Source organism: Schistocerca piceifrons, chromosome 4 (genome assembly GCF_021461385.2).
Source record: "Schistocerca piceifrons isolate TAMUIC-IGC-003096 chromosome 4, iqSchPice1.1, whole genome shotgun sequence".
In the NCBI taxonomy this organism is placed as follows: Eukaryota; Metazoa; Arthropoda; class Insecta; order Orthoptera; family Acrididae; genus Schistocerca; species Schistocerca piceifrons.
Window position 1 is genome coordinate 359,984,760 of NC_060141.1, and position 25,470 is coordinate 360,010,229.

A 25,470-nucleotide genomic window follows, 5' to 3' on the forward strand; every position below is an offset into this window, starting at 1 on the left:
TTTCTCTCAGCAGCTGTGTTTGCAAGGTGATGGAATGTATGATTAATGCCCGGCTGGTATGGTGACCCGAGTCTCGCAATTTACTGACCACTCACAGTGTGGATTTTGAGCGCGCCATTATGCAGTTGACCATCTTATCACTTTGTCCATCTGTGTCATGAACGGTTTTCTACAGAAATCACAGACTGCAGCTGTGTTTTTCTATTTGGAGAAAGCCTATGACACCTGCTGGAGGACTGGTATCATCCGTACTCTCTACACATTGTAACACACCTGGGGATACAAATGGTGGGGATGGTTCCTTAAACTGGTTGTCGCTCACTTGCCGCTTCTTGACCATGTGCCCTGTCCACACCACGTACCTGATACTCCCACGGCAGTTGTATTGTTCTGACCATAATGCTGCTGGCTTGCCTGAAATTATGTATCTAAATACGCAAGTGGATTTAAGGGAGCCACTCAACATTAAGCACAACACTGTCCTACGTCTGGTATGATCATCTATATTCTGAGACGATAAGAAAATAGCAGGTTGCACTGTTCACGCTCGAAGCCATAAGTGTTTATGCCCATTAACATATTGATGATTATCTGTCCACAGTATCACTTGGATGAGCGTACGCGTAACTGACACGACGCGGGTGATTGTTGAAGATGCAGAGGCTGAATGATCGAACAAATGTTCTTAGGCTCGTCACGCATACACAGATATCTGGCACCAGTCCTCCTTGTCACTAGTAATAATATAACACTGTTCAAAAAGTTAAATTTTCTGTTCTCAATTCTCACTTGTATGAGCATGCACATAACTGTCACAGCGCGTCGGATTGTTGATGGCGCGATGACCGAACGCACGTTCTCACACTCGCTACAAGACACTGGCACTTGATTGCACTCCTTTGTGGTAACTATTTTTACTGATTCACATTAGTTCATTCCAGGAGGCCAAACACAGCATGGGTGGTTGATGTACGGTACAACACACAACGAGCAGATACACTAAATAAGTTACCGGCAGCAGTGCTCATTTTTAATTACATCTTTATACACATTCCTCTGAATCCACTTCCATATTTCATCACTTCATGTAGCAACACTTGAACTTCCATAATAATAATAATAATAATAATAATAATAATAATAATAATAATGCATCTCACATGCGGACCTACCCACAACACAACATAACAGCTCTGTGTTCCGTGCTCGACTCTGCAAACGCGCTGTCCACAAAGATACTCCGCATCCAAGCCAGCGATAAGACAATCCGCTTACAACATGAGGCTTCCATGGTCGCCTGCCCCATTTCCATGAGGAATTTTTAAAAGATAGAATGTTCAAGGTACGTCTGGGTTCAGCCTTGTTGGACACCTTTAACTAGGAAAATGGTGTGTGTCAGGATTCCATTTTGATTGTCATCCTCTTTGCTATTGCCATTAACCCTATAAAGGTGTGTCTCCTGCCGGGCATCTCTGGCTGTCTTTTTGTTGACACTTTTGCCATCTATTGCAGTTCTTCACAGACCTGTCTCATTGAACGGCATTTTCAGCGATATCTAGAAGGTCTTTACTCATAGAGCATCAACAGTGGTTTTCCTTTTTCCACTGACAGAACCGTTTGTATGAATTTCTGGCAGTGCAGTTGGTTTCTTCCACCATCTTTACATCTTGGGCCTTTTGCTCTTCCATTCATTGAAACTATTAAATTTCTGAGGCTCCTGCTCAATAGGAAACACTCTTGGTCCTCTCACATGCCTTACCTAGCAGCCACTGTACAGGGTCCCTCAATGTCCTACGTGTGGTCAATGGTGCTTCCTGGGGTGCAGATTGACCCACCCACCTCCGTTTGTACCAGTTCCTTGTCCGTTCGAAACTAGAGTGCTTTTTTTATGCATCTGCACATCTGTCCCTCTTGCGTTGCCTCAATACTATCCACCATCGCGGCATGCATTTGGCCACTGGCGCCTTTTATACTGACCCAGTTGAGTGTCTGTATGCAGAAGCTGCCGAACTACCGCTGTCCTTTTGCCGTGACTTTCTCCTCAGCAGATGCGCGTGCCTTTTGTCAGCCATGCGTGGCCATCCATCCTATGCCTCCTCCTTCGATGACTCCTTTCGTCGCCAGTACAGGGCGCCTCCTTCTTCTTTGTTACCTGGTAGAGTTTGCTTTCAGCCTTTGCTCCAGCAGATCAACTTTACACTGCCTGCAGCTTTCCTGGTGGGTGTGAAGCTGTGAACCCTTCACCACCGTAGCTTTGTGTGACGGCCTGTGTTCACCTTGGCCTTCATTCGCTTCCTAGCTTCCTAAGGACACTTACACCAGCCTTGAGTTTCACGACCTTTGCATGGAATTTCGTGATAGTGCCTTTAATGTACACTGATGGCTCTTGGACTGACCGTGGTGTCGGGTGTGCCTTCGTCGTCGGTGCCAACATTTTTTGGTATTGGCTTCCAGCACACTGCTCAGTGTTTGCAGCAGAGCTCTTCGCCCTGTATCATACCACAGAGTACATGCGGCGACACAGTCTTTTCAGTTGTGACATCTGCTCAGACTCTCTCTGTGCCTTTCAAAGCCTCTGTGTAGTGTACACTAACCATCCCTTAGTACAATGGTCCAGGAAAGCTTTCAATTGTTCACTCTTTGTGGAGTCACTGTGAAGTTTATGTGGGTTCCTGATAATGTTGGTCTGACAGGAAATGAGGCTGCTGACACTGCTGCCAAGGCTGCAGTCATCATGCCTCAGCCCACTAGTTCTTACATTCCCTCTGATAATCTCTGTGTTGCTGTCTGTCAGGAGGTGGTGTCATTTTGGCATCGCGACTGGCCCTCCATTCAGGAGAATAAGCTCCCATTTATTAAGCCTCTCCCAGCATCTTGGATAACCACCTCTCGGCCCTCCCACTATGAGGAGGTCATTTTAAGTAGGTTGCGTATTGGGCACTGCCTTTTTTGCCATCGCCATTTGTTAAGTGGCGCTCCCCCACCACTTTGTGCACATTGCGCCCAACTTTTAACTGTCTGCCATTTCATGACAGATGCCCTTTTTTTGACTGTTTAAGTTCCCTTTTGGGTTTGCCGTCTGAGTTATTGCCTGTTTTAGCGAACGACATGCTGGCTGTCGACCGCATTTTACTTTTTATCTGTCATAGCAATATGGCGAAGGCTATTTAATTTTTAGTCCTGGACCTCAATTTCTCTGTTGCGAATTTCAAAGACATTTCTCCATGTCCCAGCTATTAACTGTCTTTTCTTCTGTCATTGGGGATTGACATGTAGTCATTTTTAACTTCTCTTTTTGTCTTTGTGTTTCACAGTTTTTACATGGGCTTCTATGACCCTAGTTGTTTTTGTGCCCTAAAACAAAACAAAACAAAACAGGGAGAGAGATGGAAGTCCTTACATTTTTTTGTCGACTTATGTCTTTACTTACCCTTGAGATCTCAAAATTTGTCAGGGAAAAATGCTAAAACTTATCTGGAAATCAGCGAAATATCAGGGAATTTCACTTGAAGAAACTTATGGCAGCCCAGTTAGTGATTGGTTCAGTCAGACCAGAGGAGCCAGTCCATTCCGTGTAAACACCACCCACACCATTATGGAGCCACGACCAACCAACTTGCATAGTGCCTTGTTGACAATTTGGTTCCATGGCTTTATGGGGTCTGCACCACTCTCAAACCCTACCATTAGCTCTTACGAACTGAAATCGGGGCTCGCCTGACAAGGCCACAGTTTTCCACTCATCTAGGGTCCAACGAATATAGTCATGAGTCCAGGAGAGGCATTGCAGGCGATGTGGTACTGTTAGCAAAGACATTCACATTGGTTCTCTGCTGCCATCTTCCATTAATGCCAAATCTTGTCACACAGTCCTGACGGATACATTCGTTGTATGTCCTACATTGATTTCTATGTTTATTTCACACAGTGTTGCTTGTCTGTTAGCACTGACAATTCTACACAAACGCCACTGCTCCTGGTTGTTAAGAGAAGGCCTTAACCACTGCATTGTCTGTGGTGAGAGATAATGCCTGAAATTTGGTATTCTTCCCATACTCTTGTTACTGTGAGTCGTAGAGTATTGAATTCCCTAACGATTTCCAAAATGGAATCTAGCTCTAACTATTGTTCCGTGTTCAGAGTATGTTAGTCCCTGTTGTGTGGTCATAATCATGTCAGAAACCTTTCCACACGAATCACTTGAGTACAAATGACAGCTCTGTCATTGCACTGCTCTTTTATACCTGGTGTACATGATACTACCACCATCTGTATATGTGCATATTGCTATCCCATGACTTTTGTGACCTCAGGACATAAAAGAATTGTCAGTTCATTGGGAATAAGGAAAAATAAATAAATAAGCTATTGCTGTAATTCTGGGCGTGAAACATTACCGTACTTTTTTGCTTAATACAATTCTTTTGAATGTATTCTGGTAAAAGTACAGGGGTGGTTTGATACAAGCCTGGTAAAAAAAAGCAAGGAAAAAATGTTTTGTGCGCACTTCCTCTTTCTTCCTGACATAGTCCCCTTTGAGGGATATACAATTGGTCCAGCTGTCCTCCAGATTTTTCATCCTATCAGAAAAATAGGTTTTGTCAGACTCTGCAAAATACTAATTGACTGTAACTATCATTTCCTAATTTGATGAAATTTTTTCCCAGCAAGCCAAAGTTTCAAGTTAGAGAACAGATTCAGCTGAGGCTATATCTGGTGAACAGGGCCTGTGAGGAATCAGTTCATGGACTTTCATCATTGTTATCACTGATGTGTGGGATGGTGCATTATCCCAGTGAAAGAGCACTATTTTGTGTGCCAATTATGCTCTTTTTTCAGCCAACACAAGTTTCAAACAATCCAACAGTGAAGCATAAGAGAGTCTAGGTAGGGTTCTCCCTTTTCCCAAGTAATCTATGATGAATATTCCTTGGGAACCCCCAAAAACAATGGCCATCACCTTATAAGGTGACAAAATGGTCTTTGCCTTCTTCGGTGCTCTTTCACCAGCCTTTGTCCAGTGTTTTCACTATTGTTTTCACTTGGTTGTGTAATGATGGATCCAGGTTTCATTAACAGTCACAAATCTGCCCAAAAAGTCCTATGGATTGTAATTAAACATTGTCATAAATTGTGCTGAAACATTGCCATAAATTGTGCTGAAATGTTGTGCCAGATGCACTGTTGGTTGATTGTGAACTATCACGGCACACAACTTGCACACAGTTTATTCATAGCCAGTTCTCAGTGCAGAGCATTATACGTACACTCAGTTGAGATGCCTACAGTCTCAGCAATCTCATTAATTTTTATTTGTTTGGCGGTCTTGTATTATCATATCATGGATTACGTCAATGCTTTCCTTTGTGATGACTTCAGTTTGACGGCCAGAGTGCACTTAGACATCAGTGCTTGTCCGACTACGTTTAAATTCATTGATCCAAAAGTAAATGGTCTTTAGTGATAGTGTGGAGTCCGTGTGAAGTTAATCCAATTCTGTTTTGATTTTGCAGCAGTTCAACCCTTCAGATGAATTTGTTTAATAGCAGCACAAAACCTTTATTTTCTCCATTTTCAGTGATGCTTGACACAGTGACCATTTTAGAAGCTGTATGTTGCTGAAATTCTTTATACGATCGTTGGAGTAATCAGTCTTACTAACCTTGGATGTACAACAGAAATGTTACATTCTTTCATAGAAACTTACCAGACTTAGCAAACCTTCCTTATAGGCACTTATCAAAGGTATCTCCAAACTGGTAGCGGAAAAGGTAGGTGAAATGGATCAGCTGTCAGCTGATCTTCAGGGTAGCACTGTAAGTCAGGGTAAGTGCCCATGTATGTCTGTATTTGGTGTGCTCTTCCCTGCTGTTTAGGCATCAGGAGTGTTGAATGGGTTTCCTTTGATATGGTGCACATGTTGATAGAATTTGCCAAAAACAACACCATGTTTGTCCATAAAACAGTCTTCCAGGAAAAAATACATAGAAAATGGATTAATTCATTCAAGAAAACTGTGAAATTAACAGGAAACAGAATGACTTACCAGTCATTACCTTCAGGAGATTTTTCAGTATTGCCAATAGAATCATTTAGAAGTAAAGGCAAACTATTCGTAGTTTCCAGAACTGTTAATTCCTTCCTCAGGGGGGAAAGGAGGATAGGTTTTGGATGGTTACTCAGAGCCCAGTTTGGGAGGGACTTACACTATGTGATCAAAAGTATCCGAACAGCCCCACAAACATACGTTTTTCATATTAGGTGCATTGTGCTGCCACCTACTGCCAGGTACTACATATCAGCGACCTCAGTAGTCATTAGACATCGTGAGAGAGCAGAATGGGGTGCTTCGCAAATCTCATGGGCTTCTAACGTGGTCAGGTGATTGAGTGTCACGTGTGCCATATGTCTGTATGCAAGATCTCCACACTCCTAAACATCCCTAAGTCCACTGTTTCTGATGTGATAGTGAAGTGGAAACATCAAGGGACACATACAGCACAAAAGCTTTCAGGCCAACCTCGTCTGTTGATGGACAGATACTGCCAACAGTTGAGGAGGCAGACATCTATCCAGACCATCACACAGGAATTCCAAACTGCATCAGGATCCACTGCAAGTACTATGACAGTTAGGCAGGAGGTGAGAAAACCTTGATTTCATGATGGAGCGGCTGCTTATAAGCCACACATCACGCCAGACAACTCCCCACTTGGTGTAAGGAGCATAAACGTTGGATGATTGAACAATGGAAAAATGTTGTGTGGAGTGGTGAATGATGGTACACATTGTGGCGATCTGATGACAGGGTGTGGGTATGGCGAATGCCCAGTGAACGTGATCTGCCAGCGTGTGTAGTGCCAACAGTGAGTAAAATTCAGAGGTGGTGGTGTTACGGTGTGGTCATGTTTTTTATGTAGGGGCTTGCACCCCTTGTTTTGTGTGGCATTATCACAACACAGGCCTACATTGATGTTTTAAGCATCTCTTACTTTCCACTGTTGAAGAGCAATTCAGGGATGGCGATTGCATCTTTCAACACGATCGAGCACCATACATAATGCACGTCCTGTGGTGAAATGGTTACATGACAATAACATCCCTGTAATGCACTGACCTGCACGGAGTCCTTACCTGAATCCTATAGAACACCTTTGGGATGTTTCGGAACACAGACTTCATGCCGGGCCTCACCAACCGATATTGATACCTCTACTTAGCGCAGCACACCATGAAGAATGGCCTGCGATTCCCCAAGAAACCTTCCAGCACCTGATTTAACGTATGCCTGTGAGAGCGGAAGCTGTCATCAAGGCTAAGGGTGGACCAACACCGTAATGAATTGCAGCATTACCAATGGAGGGCACCACAAACTTGTAAGTCATTTTCATCCAGGTGTCCGGCTACTTTTGATCATATAGTGTATCTGTGTGAGAGCAAGGAGGAACTATGTCACAAACTGTGGGTCCCTCTCAACTTGCGGTCTGGATGATCTGCCCCTCCACCCTTCTACTTAAAAATGTGTTGGCTGTACTGAAATTCACCTCTTTAAAGCAAGTACTAGCCAGCCATTCAGTCTCCTTTTAATTTTATTATCTGTGTTTTATTGAACAATAAAGAAATTATAGAAAATATGTTCGCCTTAACCACTTTCCAAATAATTGTAGACTCTAAAGACACAGATTGAATATAGAAAATCCAGAATGCAGTAATGACAATATTATGAAAAGGATAGTTGCCACTCACCACACTCTCTCTCTCTCTCTCTCTCTCTCTCTCTCTCTATATATATATATATATATATATATATATATATATATATATATATATAGTGACTGGTAATACTAAAATTATTGTTTCATTAAATATCAATAACAGTCAAGGTAAAGCCTAACCTAAAATGTTTACATTTAAAGCTAAATCATAGTCGTTGTCCTTGGCTCAAACTGCTCCAGCCACTGGTCTAGAATGTCGACATTTTCCAGCCACTCAATCAACGCAGCCATCTACAATGAATATAAATGTGAAATTTTGAGATCATTGGGAATAAAAAGTATCATAGACTGTTATACTTCATGCTCTTTGGGTAAAGTGAGCCTTCAGACTCCATAATGATTAGAAGAACGAAACCCCTCATCTGTAGGAGTGCCAAGATACAGGAGATATTGATGGAAGACCTCACTATTCCCAGTATTCCAGGTCTGACATTTTTCGTCTCAAGTTTTGTTCTATCAGACGTTTGGAGATATTAACGGTCAAGCGTAGGGGAATGGCAATCGCTTGACATATCAAGAAATTCATCAATGGAGTGAAGAAGGACTAACTGCTACCCAAATTCAAGAACTACAAAATAGTCATAAAGTTTGACTATGACCCACTGGTGTGTGCTACTCTTGCATCTCTGTTTCACACTTGTGACACTGCAATTCTGGAGAATGTAGTGGAACAATTTATAAAGCATGGAGTGTTGAAGAATGCATCATTAGTAATGCTTTAAGACATTCAAAATGATGGCAATTTATTCCCAGAAAATATAATGTATTTGGAATTTGAACACTGATTTCTTCTCACACAGTATCCCTTCCTCTAGCCATCTTGTTTCCTGTAATGCAGTAATGTCCATTTTATACTCTTCTAGTTCAGAGACTACTGTCTGAACAGCTCCAGGTCCCAGCTGTTTTCGTCTTATGGTGTTCCATCCTATTCCGAGGCACATTTGTGAGTTTTTTTTGTGGGTGTAAATATGTCCCCTGGCCACGTTACAAGTGCTGTGCAGGGTTAACCCAGTAGTGGGACTGCCACTTTTCTGCCCTGAGTGGGCAGGATTTCGTTTCAGGGTTTATGCCCATAGGAAAGCTGGCTTCACCACGCCTCTAGAGCCTTCCCTGCCCTCTTCATTGGAGATAGAAAAGAAAAATGAATGACACCCTAGGGCTTCAAAAACTAATACCGTTGGGGTCAAAAATGTAAGTAGGAAAGAAAACAGAAGCAGCCTGAAACAAGTCAGTGGAAGTTATGTCAGACTTAGCTAAGGGCCCATTTGGTTGCCACCCACATACTCCCTAGGCGGGAGCCCCCTTAGGGGACTACTCTTTGTCTGGAGTCTCACCAACTGACCTGTCTGGCATGGGTGACCCAACCAGGGGCACAGTTCCCACCAGTGTAGCTCAGTGGATCACTGAGACATGCAAACCTCCCCACCAACATTAAGGTGGTAGTCCTTGAGGAGCTAGGAGACCAGACACCTCTTGGGCAAAAGCCATGCTTTTGGGAAGACCTCATGGTAACTGTTCAATTGGAAGACCCAGGAAGTGATGGAAGGATGAGCTACAGAAAGACCTCTGCCAACTAGGAGTCCGTGACAACTGGATCCAAAGTGTACAAGATCGCTGTCTATGGAGGAGCACTGTGAGGTCGGCTCATGATCTACAGGGTCCTCGATTGCCGATTTGATTGATTGATTGGAATTTGATAGTCTTAAGGAACTAAAGAAAAGTAAAAACTTTATGTTAACAGAAGTGCTTCGACATCAGGGAGAGTGTAAAACATGTCTTCTAAATTTTGGCAAAATTTCTTTTGACACCTTTATTTTTTATTTTTATTTTTAAATCATCAGTCTTCTGACCGGTTTGATATGGTCCACCACGTATTACTCATTTGTGCCAACCTCAGAATAGCACTTGCATTCAGTATCCTTCTGTATCACATCGTCTCAAATGCTTTGATTCTATTATGTCCTGCTTTTACCACAATTCATGATTCATCATCATAAAATGCTGTGCCACAAACATATGTTCTCAGAAATTTTTCCTCAAATGTTTGATACTAGTAGATTTCTCATGATCAGGAATGCTAGCTTTAATTGAGCTAGTCTGCTGTGAATGTCCTACTTCCTTTGTCCATCATATGTTATTTTGCTTCCAAGGTAGCATAACTCGTCCAATTTGTCTACATCGTAATCAACAATTTTGGTGTATCTAACTTCTGCTCCTCATTACTTTTGTCTTTTTTCAGTTTACTATCGATTCATAGTATGTGCTCATTAGACCGTTCATTCCATTCAACAGGTCCTGCAGTTCTTCCTCACATTTGTCAAGAATAGCAATGTCATCAGGAAATGTTAGCATAGTCAACATGTGCTATGAACATAGCTTGGTTTTTCTTGAGTCTAACTTTCATTACCAAGCAGGATGTCAGAACTGCCTCTCACGTGCCTCTATACTTCCTAAAGTGAACCTAATTGTCATTTATGAAATCCTTAGTTTACTATTTCATTCTTCTGTATATTATTTTGTATGCAACCTGAATGCATGAGCTTTTTAGCTGATTGGATAATAATTCTCATACTTATCTGCCTTTTGTTGTTTTAGGATTGTGTGCAAGATATTTTTCTGACAGTCTGTCTCCAGTCTCATAAGTTCTACACGTAAAATTGAATAGTCATTTGGTTGCCTCTCCATCCAAAGATTTTAAAAGTTGCAGATGAATATTATCTTCCTCTTTTGCCTTATTTGATCAGAAATCTTTCATTTCTTTTTGTGTCACATCATCAGACGAGTCCTCCACATTGTAGAGGCTTTCATTGTATCCTGCTCTCCACTTCCTCCTTTCTATTTAACACTAGAGGTCTCATTGCACTCTTAATGTTGTTGCACCTGATTTTAATTTCGTTGAAGTTTGTTTTGACATTTCTGTACGCTGAATCAGTTTTTCCAGTGACCATTACTTTTTTGCTTTCTTCATATTTTTCCTGGAGCTGTTTTCCTTTTGTTTCATGCACTTCCTATTTCTTTCATTTCTAAGTGACATACATTGCTGTGTTCCTGTCATTCCCAGAACATATTTTTACTTCCTTCTTTCATTAATCAGTTGAAGTATTCTTTCTGTTACCGTAAGTTTCTTGACCATTGCCTTCTTTGTACCTGTGTTTGTCTGTCCAGCTTCTGCAATTGCCCTTTTTAGAAATGTCCATTGCTCTTTGGTTCTGAAGATAACAATTCTATCACTGAATTGTTCACATTAACTCACTCTCTGCCCTACTTTACTATTCCTCCATTGACTTATCTGTTGATAAAACCTACAAGTAGTCTTGTTCCCAGTCCCATAATCCTGATTTAAGCCAGAACAGTCAGGAAAGTGCCTTTTAATGCACGAGGAAAAGGCTCAATTCTGTGAGTCTGTAGTTGAGGCTGTAATGCCAAATTGAATTCCATCAATTTGTGAGATCTTTATGATGGAAACTCCAGGTAGGATTATCAGCACTGTAAGAAAGACAGATTGCTACTTAACATAAAGAACACCTGGACAGTCATTTCAGAGCAAACATTTTCAAGCTTTACAATAACAATTAAATTGATCTTTTGCCTCGCCAAGAGCAGTGCAAATGTAGGACAGGGTTTCTCTATGAGCATAGTATAAGCATGTCACCAAGTGTATGACTCTGCCATTCAACAGGATTGGGGAGAAAATTTAGCTCAACAAAATCTTCTCTGTTTTGTGTTAGAAATGCACGTTATTTATACGTTCAAGATACGGTGTGTCATAATCCAAAACAGGGTTCTCTAACAAACGAGACATGTAAGAAGAGGAGAGTACTATTTGATCGAAGAGCTGTAGATAAAATATATCAAAGCTTTAGAAAATACCAGAAAAAAACAGAATTGAAAGACTGAAGACAGTAGAAAATTACTGTTTTGGTGATTAAGATTGTAAATAATCCCTCTGTATAAACCTGATATCTTAAATAAGAATCATGTAAAATTGTTCTAAATGACTTATTTGAAAGTTCCTTGAGAAGCTAATCAGAGAACCAAGTTTTTAAAATAACATATATCATCTTGTCACCAACAGACCCAAATTTTTTGACTCATTCAGCATGGATCAGGGAATAAATGATAAAAGGCTGTTACAGCTTCTATGAATATGGCTGTAAACAGGAATATAAAGAGAGACAGGAAGATTATTGTGGTTAGCAAGAGCGACAAGGAACAAACTTCAAATTACCTGAGCAGTCAACATGAAACTTTCATTTCCAGCACTAATAGTGTTGAGCTTAAATGGACAAAGTTCAGGAGTATTGTACATTATGACTTAAACAAGCATGTGCTGAGCAATATTGTGTGGGGACAGGGAAGACCCATTGTGGTACAACAGTCATGTTAGAAAGCAGCTATGAAAACAAAGAGGTTTTCATTGCAAGTTTAGACATAACCAAAGCTTCACAAATAAACAAAAACAAAACGAAGCCAAAATTAGTTCAAAGTGTTCAGCAAATTTGAAAGTAAAATTCTATCCATCAACTTGACAGAAATCCTTAAAAAAAAAAAAAAAAAAAAAAAAAAAAAAAAAAAAAAAAAAAAAAAAGGTCTTAGGTGCAATCAGTAAACAGATAGAAGCCATCTATACAATCACTCTGTCAACATAATTGCATTGAAGTGGAGGATGACAGAGAAAAGCCAAAACCTGAATTTTTTTTTCCCTCTCCAAACGTGTGTCACTCAGAAAAATTGTACTTTAGCTCCTCCTCTAAATTGTTGTACATGTATCAGAATGACTGGTTTCTAAATAAGTGACCATGGAATAGAAAAACAACTGAAATCATTCAACAGAGGAAAGGCCATAGACCTGACACTTAGGAATACAGTTCTACACAGAGCAAGCAAAAGAAATGCTCATTTTCTAGAAGCTCTGTACTGTAGGTTGTTGTAGTACTGAAGCATTCCTGGTGATTGATTGGAAGAAAAAGCAATTCATTCCCTGTTTCTTGAAGGGTAATTGAATCCCCTCCACCCCTGCACCCCCTCATACACACACACATGCTATGATACATTTACAGTTATCTGTAATACTTTTTCACAATTTAGGTATGAATTAATTCAGTGTGATTTGTGTCTATTCATAGTTTGTCGCTGTAGAAACTGTGTGTGTTATGGAAAGGTGATGCTGCCTCATAGTCTTGGTTGTAGAGAGTTTTAAAGAATTATAATCCTTGGTTTTAGTAACATTTAAAAATAATATGAGCTCATAAAAGTAAAGGTTCTTATTTGAAATAATGGAAAATACAGGATGGACTAATGACAGTATTGTGAAAAGGAAGGAGTGCTACTTAATGTACATGGGAGATGTTGATTTGCAGACAGACATGACAAAAGACTACTAAACATATAAGCTTTCAGCCAGAAGGCTTTCAAAATAAACACCGCACACACACACACACACACACACACACACACACACACACACACACACACACACAAACACGACCACTGTCTCTGGCTGCTGGGGCCAGACTGCAAGCAACTGTGCTTGATTAAGAAGCAATCTTGGTGGTGGGGATAGCTGGAGTGAGGATGGGGATGAAGAGCAAGGTACAGGTTGGGGACTGTAAAGTGATGTTTATGGGAGCATACAGGGACTAGATGGAGAGTGGGTAAGGCAGCTAGGTGCAGTTGGAAGATTAGATGATGTGGGTGGAAAAGGAGGGAAGTGGAAAGACTGTGTGTGAGTGTGCTTGTGGAATAGAAGGAAGTGGAGTGGGAACAGGGACTTCTTATTCTCCTCCTCCTCCTCATCCTCCAGCTCCTCCTCCTCATCCTTCTCCGCCTTCCTTATGTTTTAAGCTCAAAAGTTTCCATTTTTGTAATATTTGCGACATCTCCATCTTATGAACTGAATAATATTCAGCTCCCCTGTGAGTACACATTGAAACAACACAGTTTGGGCTATGTAAAAGTAGACAGTTGGTAATAAGACAACTGCAGTTCTTGTAGCCGATGCTTTAAAATTTGTCAGAAATCTTGAATAAAATAAATTTGAGTATTAGACCATGTCATTATAAAACACTAAAGCAAGTAAATTGCTGACATTTTGACAATCTTTGCAGCAGCCCCCTTCAAAGCAATTAACTACTGGCTACCGGTGAATGTCTTCCCCCTATATGTATGACAGGGACATATCTGAAGAGGAACACTGCAGAGTCGATCGATATGCCAGCAGTTTAGTTGGTTAAGTGTTTTATAATGACCTGGTGTGATACCCAAAATTGTTTTTTTTTTTTTTTCTTTTCAAAATGACGATGGCTGTGGAAGCCTATGGACTTATATTTTATAAATCTGCTTACTACAGGCAGGCACCTTTAATGTATCAGCTGAAGTCTGTCACTTCTCACTTCATTTGGAAAACTTTCAGCTGAAGCAGTTAGCAGTATTTCCTCTTCTTGCCCCTCCCTACCTATCCCTTCTGTCTTTCATTAAAAGCAACCCTGAATGATCTTTTCTTCTCTGTGAAAGGTTTTACTAGTGTAGCAGATCAAAAAACTGTTCATTAATATCCGTAATCTTGGTGTCAAAAAGTTTGATTCAGTGTATGTTCTTTCATTTTATGCCTCTGTTTACATTTGTTTTAAGTTGTATATTTAATAATGCAATGTCCTTTGTCTCTAACTGGACACACTGATTTCATTTCAGAATACTGACCGTGTGGTGGAGGTGACTAAAGATGTACTGCTTCATGCACAAGTAGTTCTGCATTACAGAGAAGCATCCAAAGAAGTCATCTTTTATGAACTCACACAGGTAATCTAAGGACACGATTGCTAATTCACTGAATTAAACATATACCACCTAGACATTTCTTTTTGCTTCTTTCAGAGAAGGATAACAAGAAATGAATGGTGGAAGTTTCACCCTGCATGAGGAGAATTGTTAGAGCATGTTTACCTTCTTTGATTAGTGCTGCATATAAGAGAGATGGGTCTGAGTTTTGTTTTTCATGTTAAATATTCATTGGGGTTGAAACTGATATGTAGAGCCAACCAATGCATTCATGTTTCATGAAATCGTAACTGGAATTACATTTCATTGTGCCTATGACAGATCAGGTTATTTTTCCACAAGTCACAGCAGCACAGTGCTGTAGTGTTGTTTGATTGTAAAGACATGCAGGAACTGAAGCAATAGGCTGTTCAGATTTCCACCAATTAGAAGTAGTGAGTTGAAAGGCAAATAAAAAATGTAGAAATATACTTTTGCTATACATAAATGCTGAGAGAGTGTCATAATAATGTGATACATTTTTAAATTGTATGTCTAAGTAATGTAATATTAATAACCAGATACTTCTTTGAATTCTGTTGTTCTGAGATTTTCTTTGTGTGGACAACTTTAGTACCTCATAAACAGTTTCAGGTGTGTTCGTTCTCTCACACACACACACACACACACACACACACACACACACACAAATACCAGGCACCCTCCTAAAGCTTCAGCCATAAATCATAGACCTGACAACGTCAAAACTTGAGTGTATAATATAGGGTTGCTGTGATGACGTACAGTTTCTAGAGTCACACTGTGTGTCAATAGCAGTAGCAATGAGCGTAACATACATGTGTATTTCACTCCTGTTCCACTTGTAAGAATATTATTAATGAAATCGAAGTCCCTAAACTTTGACTTCAAATACACTTAGATACAAAAATAAAGAAAAATACCCTATTAGACTGATCTTTACTAGCATACATCATCTTGTTAGGTTCAAGAACTTCATAATATGTGAATAAATCACAGTAAGGCTGAATCTATTTTCAGCCATTGTCAGGCAACTTTTAGTTATGCCATGTACATTTCAGAGTACCACAGCTGCTCAAAGCTAACAATATGTTGTTTTATTGAAATGCACAATGTTTAGATGCTAAGTGCCCCACACTGTCTTCCTTCCACAAAGAAACCTTCACATTGTTGTATATCAGAGTCCTATGGTGCAATAAGGACTCTAAAAAATCTCTGTATTCATTCTAAAAGCTTGTATTCATCACATAAAATAGTATTAATTGAATTTGGTAATGCATATGCTTGCAGTTGTTTGCATTTGCAGCAATGTTCTTAATACAAATTGCATTACTAAAAGAACGTTAAAATGAGATAAAATAAAACAAATAGGAATGGATCTGACTTTTCACTTCGTTATATTTGACCTTGGCATGTTAGATTTAAATGGAGCTAAGCCATTTGAGTGTCCCAGTTTTCATAAAATTTCTGGGGTATAATCCCATAAATAAAACCAAAAATGAGTTTTGTCTAATAAAGCAACATAACCTATATCTTTAAATGATTATTGTGTCGGAACATCTGCCCTGATTATTTTCTACAGCTTTGTACTATTAATGGCAATTGAAACTGAAGATCACTTAAAATGGTTTCTCTCTGCACCAACTGCTATTTTCTGACAAAATTGACAATTAATATTAAAATGGTTGTGAAAGATTAGGCAAGGGTACATGTTAAATAATGTTTGAATTGAGACAAGTATTCAATCCTAATCATTCATTGACTACCTTCAGAACAGATATGAAATGACAGTATGTTTGCTTGCCTAAATCAGTTAAAGCAAAGCTTTGTTCAGTGACCACATTTACATTTAAACATAATTACAATAAATCGCACAAAACACGTATTCCAAAATTATCTTCCTAGTATGAAAATTACGAATATTACAAAAACTGCTGGGTTCTGAGGTATTAAAGCCACTACATTTGCACATCATTCTTTTACAAAATGGCTACTAGCAGCACACGCTGTTCAGGACTACACTGGGAAGTGGACAAAATAAAGGGAGAAAAAACTAGGCTTCCTGTAGCACACAAATTAATTCTTGCCTTATGTAACAATACATGACATCTACAGTAAATAAATTTTATGTCTTCTTTCATTACTTGGAGACAAAGATAACTTCGCTGAAAGATCTTCAGCACGAACTCATACAATGATAATTCTATCTCATAGCAGCTCTTGGAACCAAGTTTAACCTTGTGGCTGTTATATGTCTCTAATGCCACTTACAAAATTGGCAGCACGTAAAGGTTTTTTCTTGAGATGAATATAGACCACAGTACTGAGAAAAACGGAGAACAAAGTATAAATATTTCTTCGTATCAGCTAAAATACACACCGTAACATTATATTGTACTGAGAATAAATGACTAAAATCGCTGTTAAGTATTCATTCAAATATAGTCTTCAACATTCAAAACAACAAAGAAATGACAATGTTATGAACCATGGTAAGTGGATTATTACACAGCAATTTTGTAAAGAGAACTTGATGTGGGCTCTTTTATTCCACCTGGGTTTTGATGCTATTTAGATTTTTGGAAGTCTACAGATTTGGTTATCTCTCTGTATGGTTCACTACAAAAAGGCATTGTGATTGAACTTTTTGCAATTTTTTGTTCTCCAGCCATAAGAAATTTGGAACACAATGTCTTCTTTCCATCCGTCCATCCGGGGGGGGGGGGGGGGGGGGGGGGGGGGGGGATGACTTGTAAGTTGGAGGATCACTGTGGTCAGCTACAGTGGGACATTTTTGCAGAATCAGTGACAACAAACGGGAATGTGTGTCACACTGGGATTCAAATCTAGGATCTCTTGCTTACTATTCAAGTGCGGTAACCACTGTGCCATCGTTGACATTGCATTATCACAACTGCACAGACTATCTCGGTATGCCTCACTTCTGATCCACACTCCCATCGAGCACCACCTATACCGAGTCCCTGTCAGACAGGTGGTGCTCGATGGGAGCGTGGATCAGCCATAAGGTGTACCGAGACAGTCTACGCAGTTGTGATAACACTGTGCCCTGGATGGCGCAGCGGTTACTGCACCTGCGTAGTAAGCAGTAGATGCTGGGTTCAAATTCTAGTCTGGTACACATTTTCGCTCTATGCCGCTGATTCCTCAAAAATGTCCCACTGCAGCTGACCACCAATGAGCCCACTCAATGTACATATGGCTGCTGGATTTACGTGGTGTCTGTTCTTTCAGAGGAACAGGCACTGCGCATTCAAACAAAAAAAAGAAAAATATTTCTCTTAAGTTTTCCCTCAGTATGACCTTTACTACTGTGCTTATTACTCTTTTATAAATCATTGATAAATTACGTAGAAGGAGAAATTGCTCCCAAAATATTAAATTTAAAAAAATGCCGCAGTAGATAATAGGCTGTCATACAGATCACAAACTGCGAAACAACATTGTTGAAAGTGACTTAGCAAAAACAGTATTGCCCCCCCTGTGGAGCTGGGGATTAGAATAGGCCTGAGATATTCCTGCCTGTTGTAAGAGGCGACTAGAAGGAGTCTCTCACGTTTCGGCCTTTATGTGATGGTCCCCTGTAGGGTTTGACCTCCATTTTTCAAAATTTACATGAAGAGCAAGCCAATTGGGGAAGGGTGCCTTACATGGTGCATCGTGTCCATCATGCCTTGAGATCTTTTGCCCACTTTCTCGTTGTTGCACTGCAGTCCAGCTCATTCTCCATCTCTTGGGCTAGGACACCTTCCTGGGTACATTTTCCACCATGCACTATGCGTGCCGCTTCTTGACGATGACCATGGATTTCTTTGCACCTCATATCCAGCATGGTAGCCAGTTTGTTGTGGTGGGGCCACCATGTACCCTGTTGGTTGTAGCCCCCTGACAACACAGGGACCACTCTGCTGATACCTGTGCCATTAACGCCCCACATATGCCAAGGAGTAGATGCTCGTCACGCTGGGGCTTCGCGACTCTCGGCAAAGGCCTTCCTGCCAAGTGGCTTTTGCTGCGGCTGGGTGACGCCCGTGTTGAGGGTTCCTGGTCAGAGTGGGTGGCATCAGGGCGGATGACGCACAGTGAAGCGTGCCACACCATCACTTGCTAGTGATCAAACACCAGAAGTCTCTAAGTGTTCCAAGTATCAGTACAATGCAAGAAATTAGGACCCTAAATCATTCCCCTCCCTGGCCACACCATGGGAGGAACACCAGGCTAAGGATGGCAGCGAACCTTATTCACCCCATTCCTTGTATGTACGAGAACTGATGGGGACTCCTTGTTTCAATGAAGCCACGGTTTTTTGTAGAGCATTTAGAGGACAAGTTTGGGGAGGTGGAGGGCTTTTCAAAAATGCGATCTGGGTCGTTCTTGGTAAAAACAGCATCCTCTGCCCAGTCACGGACTTTACTCGTTTGTAACAAGTTGGGGGATGTTTCTGTTACCATCACACCACATAAGAGCTTAAATATGGTCCAGGGTATTATATTCCACAGGGACCTTTTGCAGTGTGACGATGAGCTGCACGCCAATTTAGAGCGGTGAGGTGTTTAATCCAGCACATCCATCAGGGTCCGAGGGATAATCAGGTTGCCACCAGTGCCTTCATCTTTGCCTTTGAGGGTGACACCCGAGAAGGCCAAGGTGATGGTCTATTGCTGTGATGTCAAGCCATATATCCCTCCCCCAATGTGGTGCTTTAAATGCTGGAAGTTCGACCATATGTCTTCTTGCTGTACTTCCAGCGTCACATGTTGGGATTGCGGACGTCCATCACATCCCAATACTCCATGTGCCCCGCCTCCCATCTGTGTCAACCGTGGAGAGCATCATTCACCTTGCTCGCCAGACTGCAGGATTTTACAGTAAGAGGAACATCATGGAATTCAAGACACTAGACCAACTGACCTACACTGAGGCTAAGAGAAAATGTCTTGTGGCTATGACCACCTCATAACGCCGCCGCTACGAGAACAATTGTGGCCCCATCAGTTCCGCGAATTCCAGTCGGCTCTCAGAGCCAGAAGGCTAAACCTGCCCCCTTTATGGTGGGGGGGCACTTCCCCCACTGTTGCTCCCGCACCACCTATCTTGGGTGCACTGCCGCCCCCCCCCCCCCCCCCCCCCCCCCCCCCCCCCCCCCGCCCGCCCGCCAACCACCGGGGACTCCAGTCGCCACTTCTCAGCTGGAGTAAGTCTTCTTTGGCTCCTCTCACCAGGAAGGGGTCCCTTCCCAGGTTTCTGCTAATGGGAAAGATGACACCCACCAGTGGCTGAAGTGCCCAAAAGCTGCTGGTTGTAGCGCTTCACGTTCATCCTCAGTTCCGGAGACTGAGTCAGTGAAGACCTCCCAGCCAGAGAAACCCAAGGAACAGCGAGAAAATTGCAAAAAGAAGACCCCGAAGACCAAGGAAGTTGCGGTGGCACCCATACCACCGCTACCTACAAGTTCTGCGTCTGGGGATAAGGTGGAGATCCTGGCGTCCGCTGAGGACCTAGATCTTGGCGGATCCTCAGACACAATGGATATAGATTGCTCAAGCAATAAGTCGGTGGCAGCAGGTGACCTTGAGGCGAAAAATACCTCATTGAATGTTCCATGCCTTACCAGTCTCATGATGACATCCTCCTCCAGTGGAACATAGCAGTTTTTTCCATCTCCTGGCTGGAATACAGCAACTGTTAAGCTTTACACCTGCTTTCTGCATTGTCCTCCAGGAAACCTCCCGGCAATGGGGACCCCTGCCCTCCACGGCTATAAGGGATATTACAGGAACTGTAGCGACTATAATTGAGTGTCAGGTGGAGTTTGCGTTATGTCCTAAACTCAGTCTGTAGTGAAACTGTGGCCTTCTTGAAGCTGTGGCTCTCAGAATAAGGATGACACAGGAGATAACTGTCTGCAATGTCTATCTTCCTCCAGACGTTGCACTATCCCTGAATGTATTAGCTGCACTGATTGATCAACTCCCTAAACCTTTCCTGCTTTGGGAGATTTTAACACCCATAACCCCTTGTGGGGTGGCACCATGCTTACTGGCCGAGGCAGAGATGTTGAAACTTTACTGTCTCAGTTTGACCTCTGCCTCTTAAATACTGGGGCCGCCACACATTTTAGTGTGGCTCGTAGTACTTTCCCGGCCATTGATTTATCAATTTGCACTCCGGGACTTCTCCCATCTATCCACTGGAGAGCACGTGACGACCTTGACCACTTCCCCATCTTCCTGTCACTGCCCCGGTATCAGGCCCACGGACGCCTGTCCAGATGGGCTTTGAACAAGACAGACTGGGAAATTTTCACCTCTGGAGTTACCGTTGACTCTCCCTCACCTGGTAACATTGATGTGATGGTTGAGTAGGTGACTACAGCAATCGTTACTGTGGCGGAAAATGCGATCCCTCGCTTTTTATGGTGCCCCCATTGAATGGTGGTCTCGTGATGGTCGCCAGGAGACGCTGAGGCAATTAACGAGTGTTGGCGAGCTCTACAAGTGGCATAAGCGGCACCCTTCCCTGGAGCACCTAATAGCCTTTAAGCAGCTCCGTGCCTGCGTTCACCAGCTTATCAAAAGACGGAACCAGGAGTGTTGGGAGAGAGAAGTCTTGACCATTGGGTGCCATACTTCACCTACACAAGTCTGGACGAAGATCAGACATCTGTTTGGGTACCAGACCCCAACAGGTGTCCCTTGCATTAACATCAAAGGCATGTTATCTACCAATGTGAATGCGATTGCTGAGCACTTTTCTGAGCACTATGCTCGAGCCTATGCATCGTAGAACTACCTCCCATCATTTCGCACCCTCAAATGGTGGACGGAAAGGAAAGTCCTCTCATTCGTGACACGCCACAGTGAATCCTATAATGTCCCATTTACAGAGTGGGAGCTCCTCAGTGCCCTTGCACATTGCCCTGACGCAGCTCCTGGGCCAGATCAGATCCACAGTCAGATGATTAAACATCTTTCATCTGAGTACAAGCGACATCTCCTCATCCTCTTCAACCGGATCTGGTGCAATGACGTCTTTCCATCGCAATGCAGGAGAGCACTATGATTCCAGTGCTTAAACCAGTAAAAACTTGATTGATGTGGATAGCTATAGGCTCATCATCCTCACCAATGTTCTTTGTAAGCTGCTGGAACGTATGGTATGTCGGTGGTTGGGTTGGGTCCTGGAGTCATGTAGCCTACTGGCTCCATGTCAGGACGGCTTCTGCCAGGGTCGCCCTACCACTGATAATTTTGTGTCCCTCGAGTCTATCATCCGAACAGCCTTTTCATGCCAACACCTGGTCGCAGTCTTTTGTGATTAATGAAAAGCGTGTGACACGACCTGGTGACATCATATCCTTCCCACATTATACGAGTGGGGTCTCCAAGGTCCACTCCAGATTTTTAGCCAAATTGAGTGTATCTGTATTTTTAGTGGCCATTAATGGTCTAGCAGCAGCTGTAGGGCCGTCTGTCTCACCTTCTCTGTATGCAGACGACTTCTGCATTTCGTACTGCTCCAACAGTACTGGTGTTGCTGGGCAGCGCCTACAGGGAGCCATCCACAAGGTGCAGTCATGGGCTCTAGATCACGGTTTCCAGTTCTCTCCCAATATTAGCATAAATCATTTGGAAAGTACTTCAGATATATTGTGATGTAACAAGAAACGTAATGAACAGTTTGAATGCACGTGACACTGTAATTAAGAGACAATATTTCAAGCCAAACTATGTTACACTGCAGTGTAACATCGTTTTAACGCTATTGTGGAAAAGGAAAGTTGTTACTCACCATATAGCGGAGACGCTAAGTCGCAGATAGGCACAACTAAAAGACTGTCACAAATAATAGCTTTTGGCCAGTAAGACCTCCTTCAGAATTAGATGCCAAACACACACGTATGCAACTCACACACACACACACACACACACACGACTGCAGTCTCAGGCAATTGAGGCTACACTGCGAGCAGCAGACCAGTGTATGATGTTAGTGGCGACTGGCTGGTGGTAAAGGAGGAGGCTGGAGCGGGGAGGGGGAGGGCTAGTAAGGTAGGCGTGGCGGACAGTGATGTGCTGATGGGGAGCGCGGAGGGACGAGGTGGAGAGAGGGTAGGGCAGCTGTGTGCAGTCCCACCACCACCTACTCCAGTCTGGTCACTAACGTCACCTATCCCATCAAAGGTGGGGCTAACTGTGACACCAGTCATATGATCTACAAGCTAAGCTGCAACCACCGTGCTGCATTCTATGTGGGCATGACAATCAACAAGCTGTCTGCCCGCATGAATGGCCACTGACAAACTGTGGCCAAGAAACAAGTGAACCACCCTGTTGCTGAGCATGCTGCCAAACATGACATCCTTCATTTCAATGACTGCTTCACAGCCTGTGCCATATGAATCCTTCCCACAAACACCAGCTTTTCTGAATTGCGCATGTGGGTACTTACCCTACAATATATCCTTGTTCCTGTAACCCTCCTGGCCTCAAACTTCATTAGTCATTGTCCTCTCCCATCCAGCCCCTTCTCTGTTCCCATTCCAAAACTACACATCCCTCATTCCTCCATCACACACAGTCTTTTTACTTCTCTCCTTTTCTGCTATAATTCTTGTCCTCTCACTGCTGTCCAGTGTAGATCATGTCAGTAACCCATCACAGATGCTTCTCACAGTATACCTGCTGGTGTGCTGCTCCGGTCATACACTTCCCTGTTGGAAAGCATGCTCTATTGCACAGTAATTATGACCTTGGCACCTCATTTTAGTGATAGGACAATCAACTGGCCAACTGATATTTTTTTTCATTCAGTCGGTTATTTTGTAGTCAAATGAAACTAGTCTCAGCGGTCATGTCAGCTGTATGATAGTTTTTGCTCACTCACCACGTTTGACTGGTTTCACTTAAAATGACAGCTGACTTGACACAAGCTTATGACAGCTGTTGCTGTTATACAAGGGTTGGAACTTTAAATAGTGGCAACTATTTATTCACAACTGATACAAAAGAGTTACGTGTTTGCACCTGTTACTGTCCTTCAAAGTAGTCACCAGGGTTCTGTAGAACCTGTTGTCAGCAATGTGGATTGCGTGGTATACCATTAGCAGAGCCTGTTCTGTTGATGGTGCGAATGGAGCAGTCTATTGCCTGTCAAATCCCTGGAACAGTTCTGAAGCGAATGGCACGAAGCCAAAACTGAAACACCAGTCCAACAAATGGCATCATTATGGGTTGCCACGAAAGTCGAAAGTGCATCAGAGCCCCAGTATGGTGAAAGTTATGGTGATTTTTACGTACGACTGTGATGGTGTTACCCTAACGCATTACTTTCCTCCATGGCAGACCGTGAATGCACAGTATTACTGTTTGTTTTTGGGGCATCACCTGCGACCAGCTTTGTGAAAGAAGCGGCGACACTTTCTGCACAACCCACCCATCATTTTGCACAAAAATGTGCGGTCGCATACAGTACAAGCTGTGGCTGCTCTGTTCATTTGATGGGACTGGAAAGTACTGTATGATCCACCATACTCCCCGGACTTACGTCCTTGTGACTTTGATTTGATTTCGAAGATGAAGGAACCACTTTGTGGCATTCGCTTCAGAAGTGTTCCAGAGATTCGACAGGCAGTAGACCGTTCCATTCACACCATCAACAGAACAGGCTCTGCTAACGATATACTACACCTTCCACATCATTGGCAATGAGTTCTACACAAAATGGCTGACTACTTTGAAGGACAGTAACAGGTGCAAACATGTAACTCTTTTGTATTGGTTGTGAATAAATAGTTGCCACTATTTAAGTTACAACCCTCGTATAACTGTTTTCACTCAGTCTTTGGGTTTGAGTGATTTCATTTAAATATCTTTTAGCCTTTTCGGTTATACATGATCAAAAACTAGGGTTGCCAACATTTTAGTGACAAATAACATATTTTAGGAGAGGTGAATAATAAGTATATTTTCTAAAAAATGATATGTTTTCAAAATATTTCTATTTATTTCCTTAAATGTGCATTTTTTGCTCTAAAGGCATGAATATGATTTTTTGGTTAGTTTTAAAAGATTAATACCTGGTACTAAATAATAAATTTAAGTTTAAATAAATAAACAATTACTTTTATTTAAATTTATTGAAATCTTTTCCCACTGGATGGCACCCATCACCAACAATTCTATTTCATTAAAAGCTGAGGTGACATAAACATAAAGCATATAAGAAACAATTTTTTAAATCATTTGATGACCTAATCACTTGGTTTTTAATCATATGCTGTCATTTATCGGAAGTGTTTTAGTGAGAAATTTTTATTATAATATATTAATTTTCTTTGAATTTCTGTAATTAATTTATTTTCATGGTATGAATCATTCTTGCAGATTCAGTATATAACATTGAATTTATCTTGAGGATTGCTTTTTATCCACTAGTATAATTTCTTCCATTCCCACACCACTGAGTGTTTCAGCTTTACATAAATTTCACTGTTAAGAAAACTTAACTAAAAGCTACCTAATGGTACTCATTTAAAACAAAACATCAGAATGGCAATAACAGTCATGACGTGCTATAACACAGTGCAGTCAACAGTAATGCAGGGTGGTGATTCTTATGGAAAACCTGGAATTCCCAACAAATTACATTTTACCAGGAAAAATCAGGGAAGTTTCAGGTAATTTCATAAAATCTCAGGGAATTCTGTGTTTTAGCTTGGCACTGATATTTAATTTTATTGGCAGTGTAAGGAAAAGATTCTGGTCCGAACTCTTGGAGATGACGGTTATGTGTGTGTTAGGTGAGCTTGCTTGTGAATGAATGTGTGTGTGTTTATCTTTCTTTTTCTGATGAAGGCTGTGGTGAGAAGCTAACGTGT

At 41.8% G+C, this 25,470-nt stretch overlaps 1 protein-coding gene across 4 annotated transcripts in view; it reads left to right on the forward strand.

The window, feature by feature from the left end:
• LOC124795211 (TP53-binding protein 1-like) overlaps positions 1-25,470 on the forward strand; it is a 288,269-nt gene that overhangs the window by 136,807 nt on the left and 125,992 nt on the right. For all 4 annotated transcript variants that reach the window (XM_047259124.1, XM_047259126.1, XM_047259125.1 and 1 more), the window contains one exon: positions 14,466-14,573. In XM_047259124.1, coding sequence (XP_047115080.1) covers positions 14,466-14,573 — 108 coding nt within the window. The remainder of the gene's footprint in view (positions 1-14,465; positions 14,574-25,470) is intronic.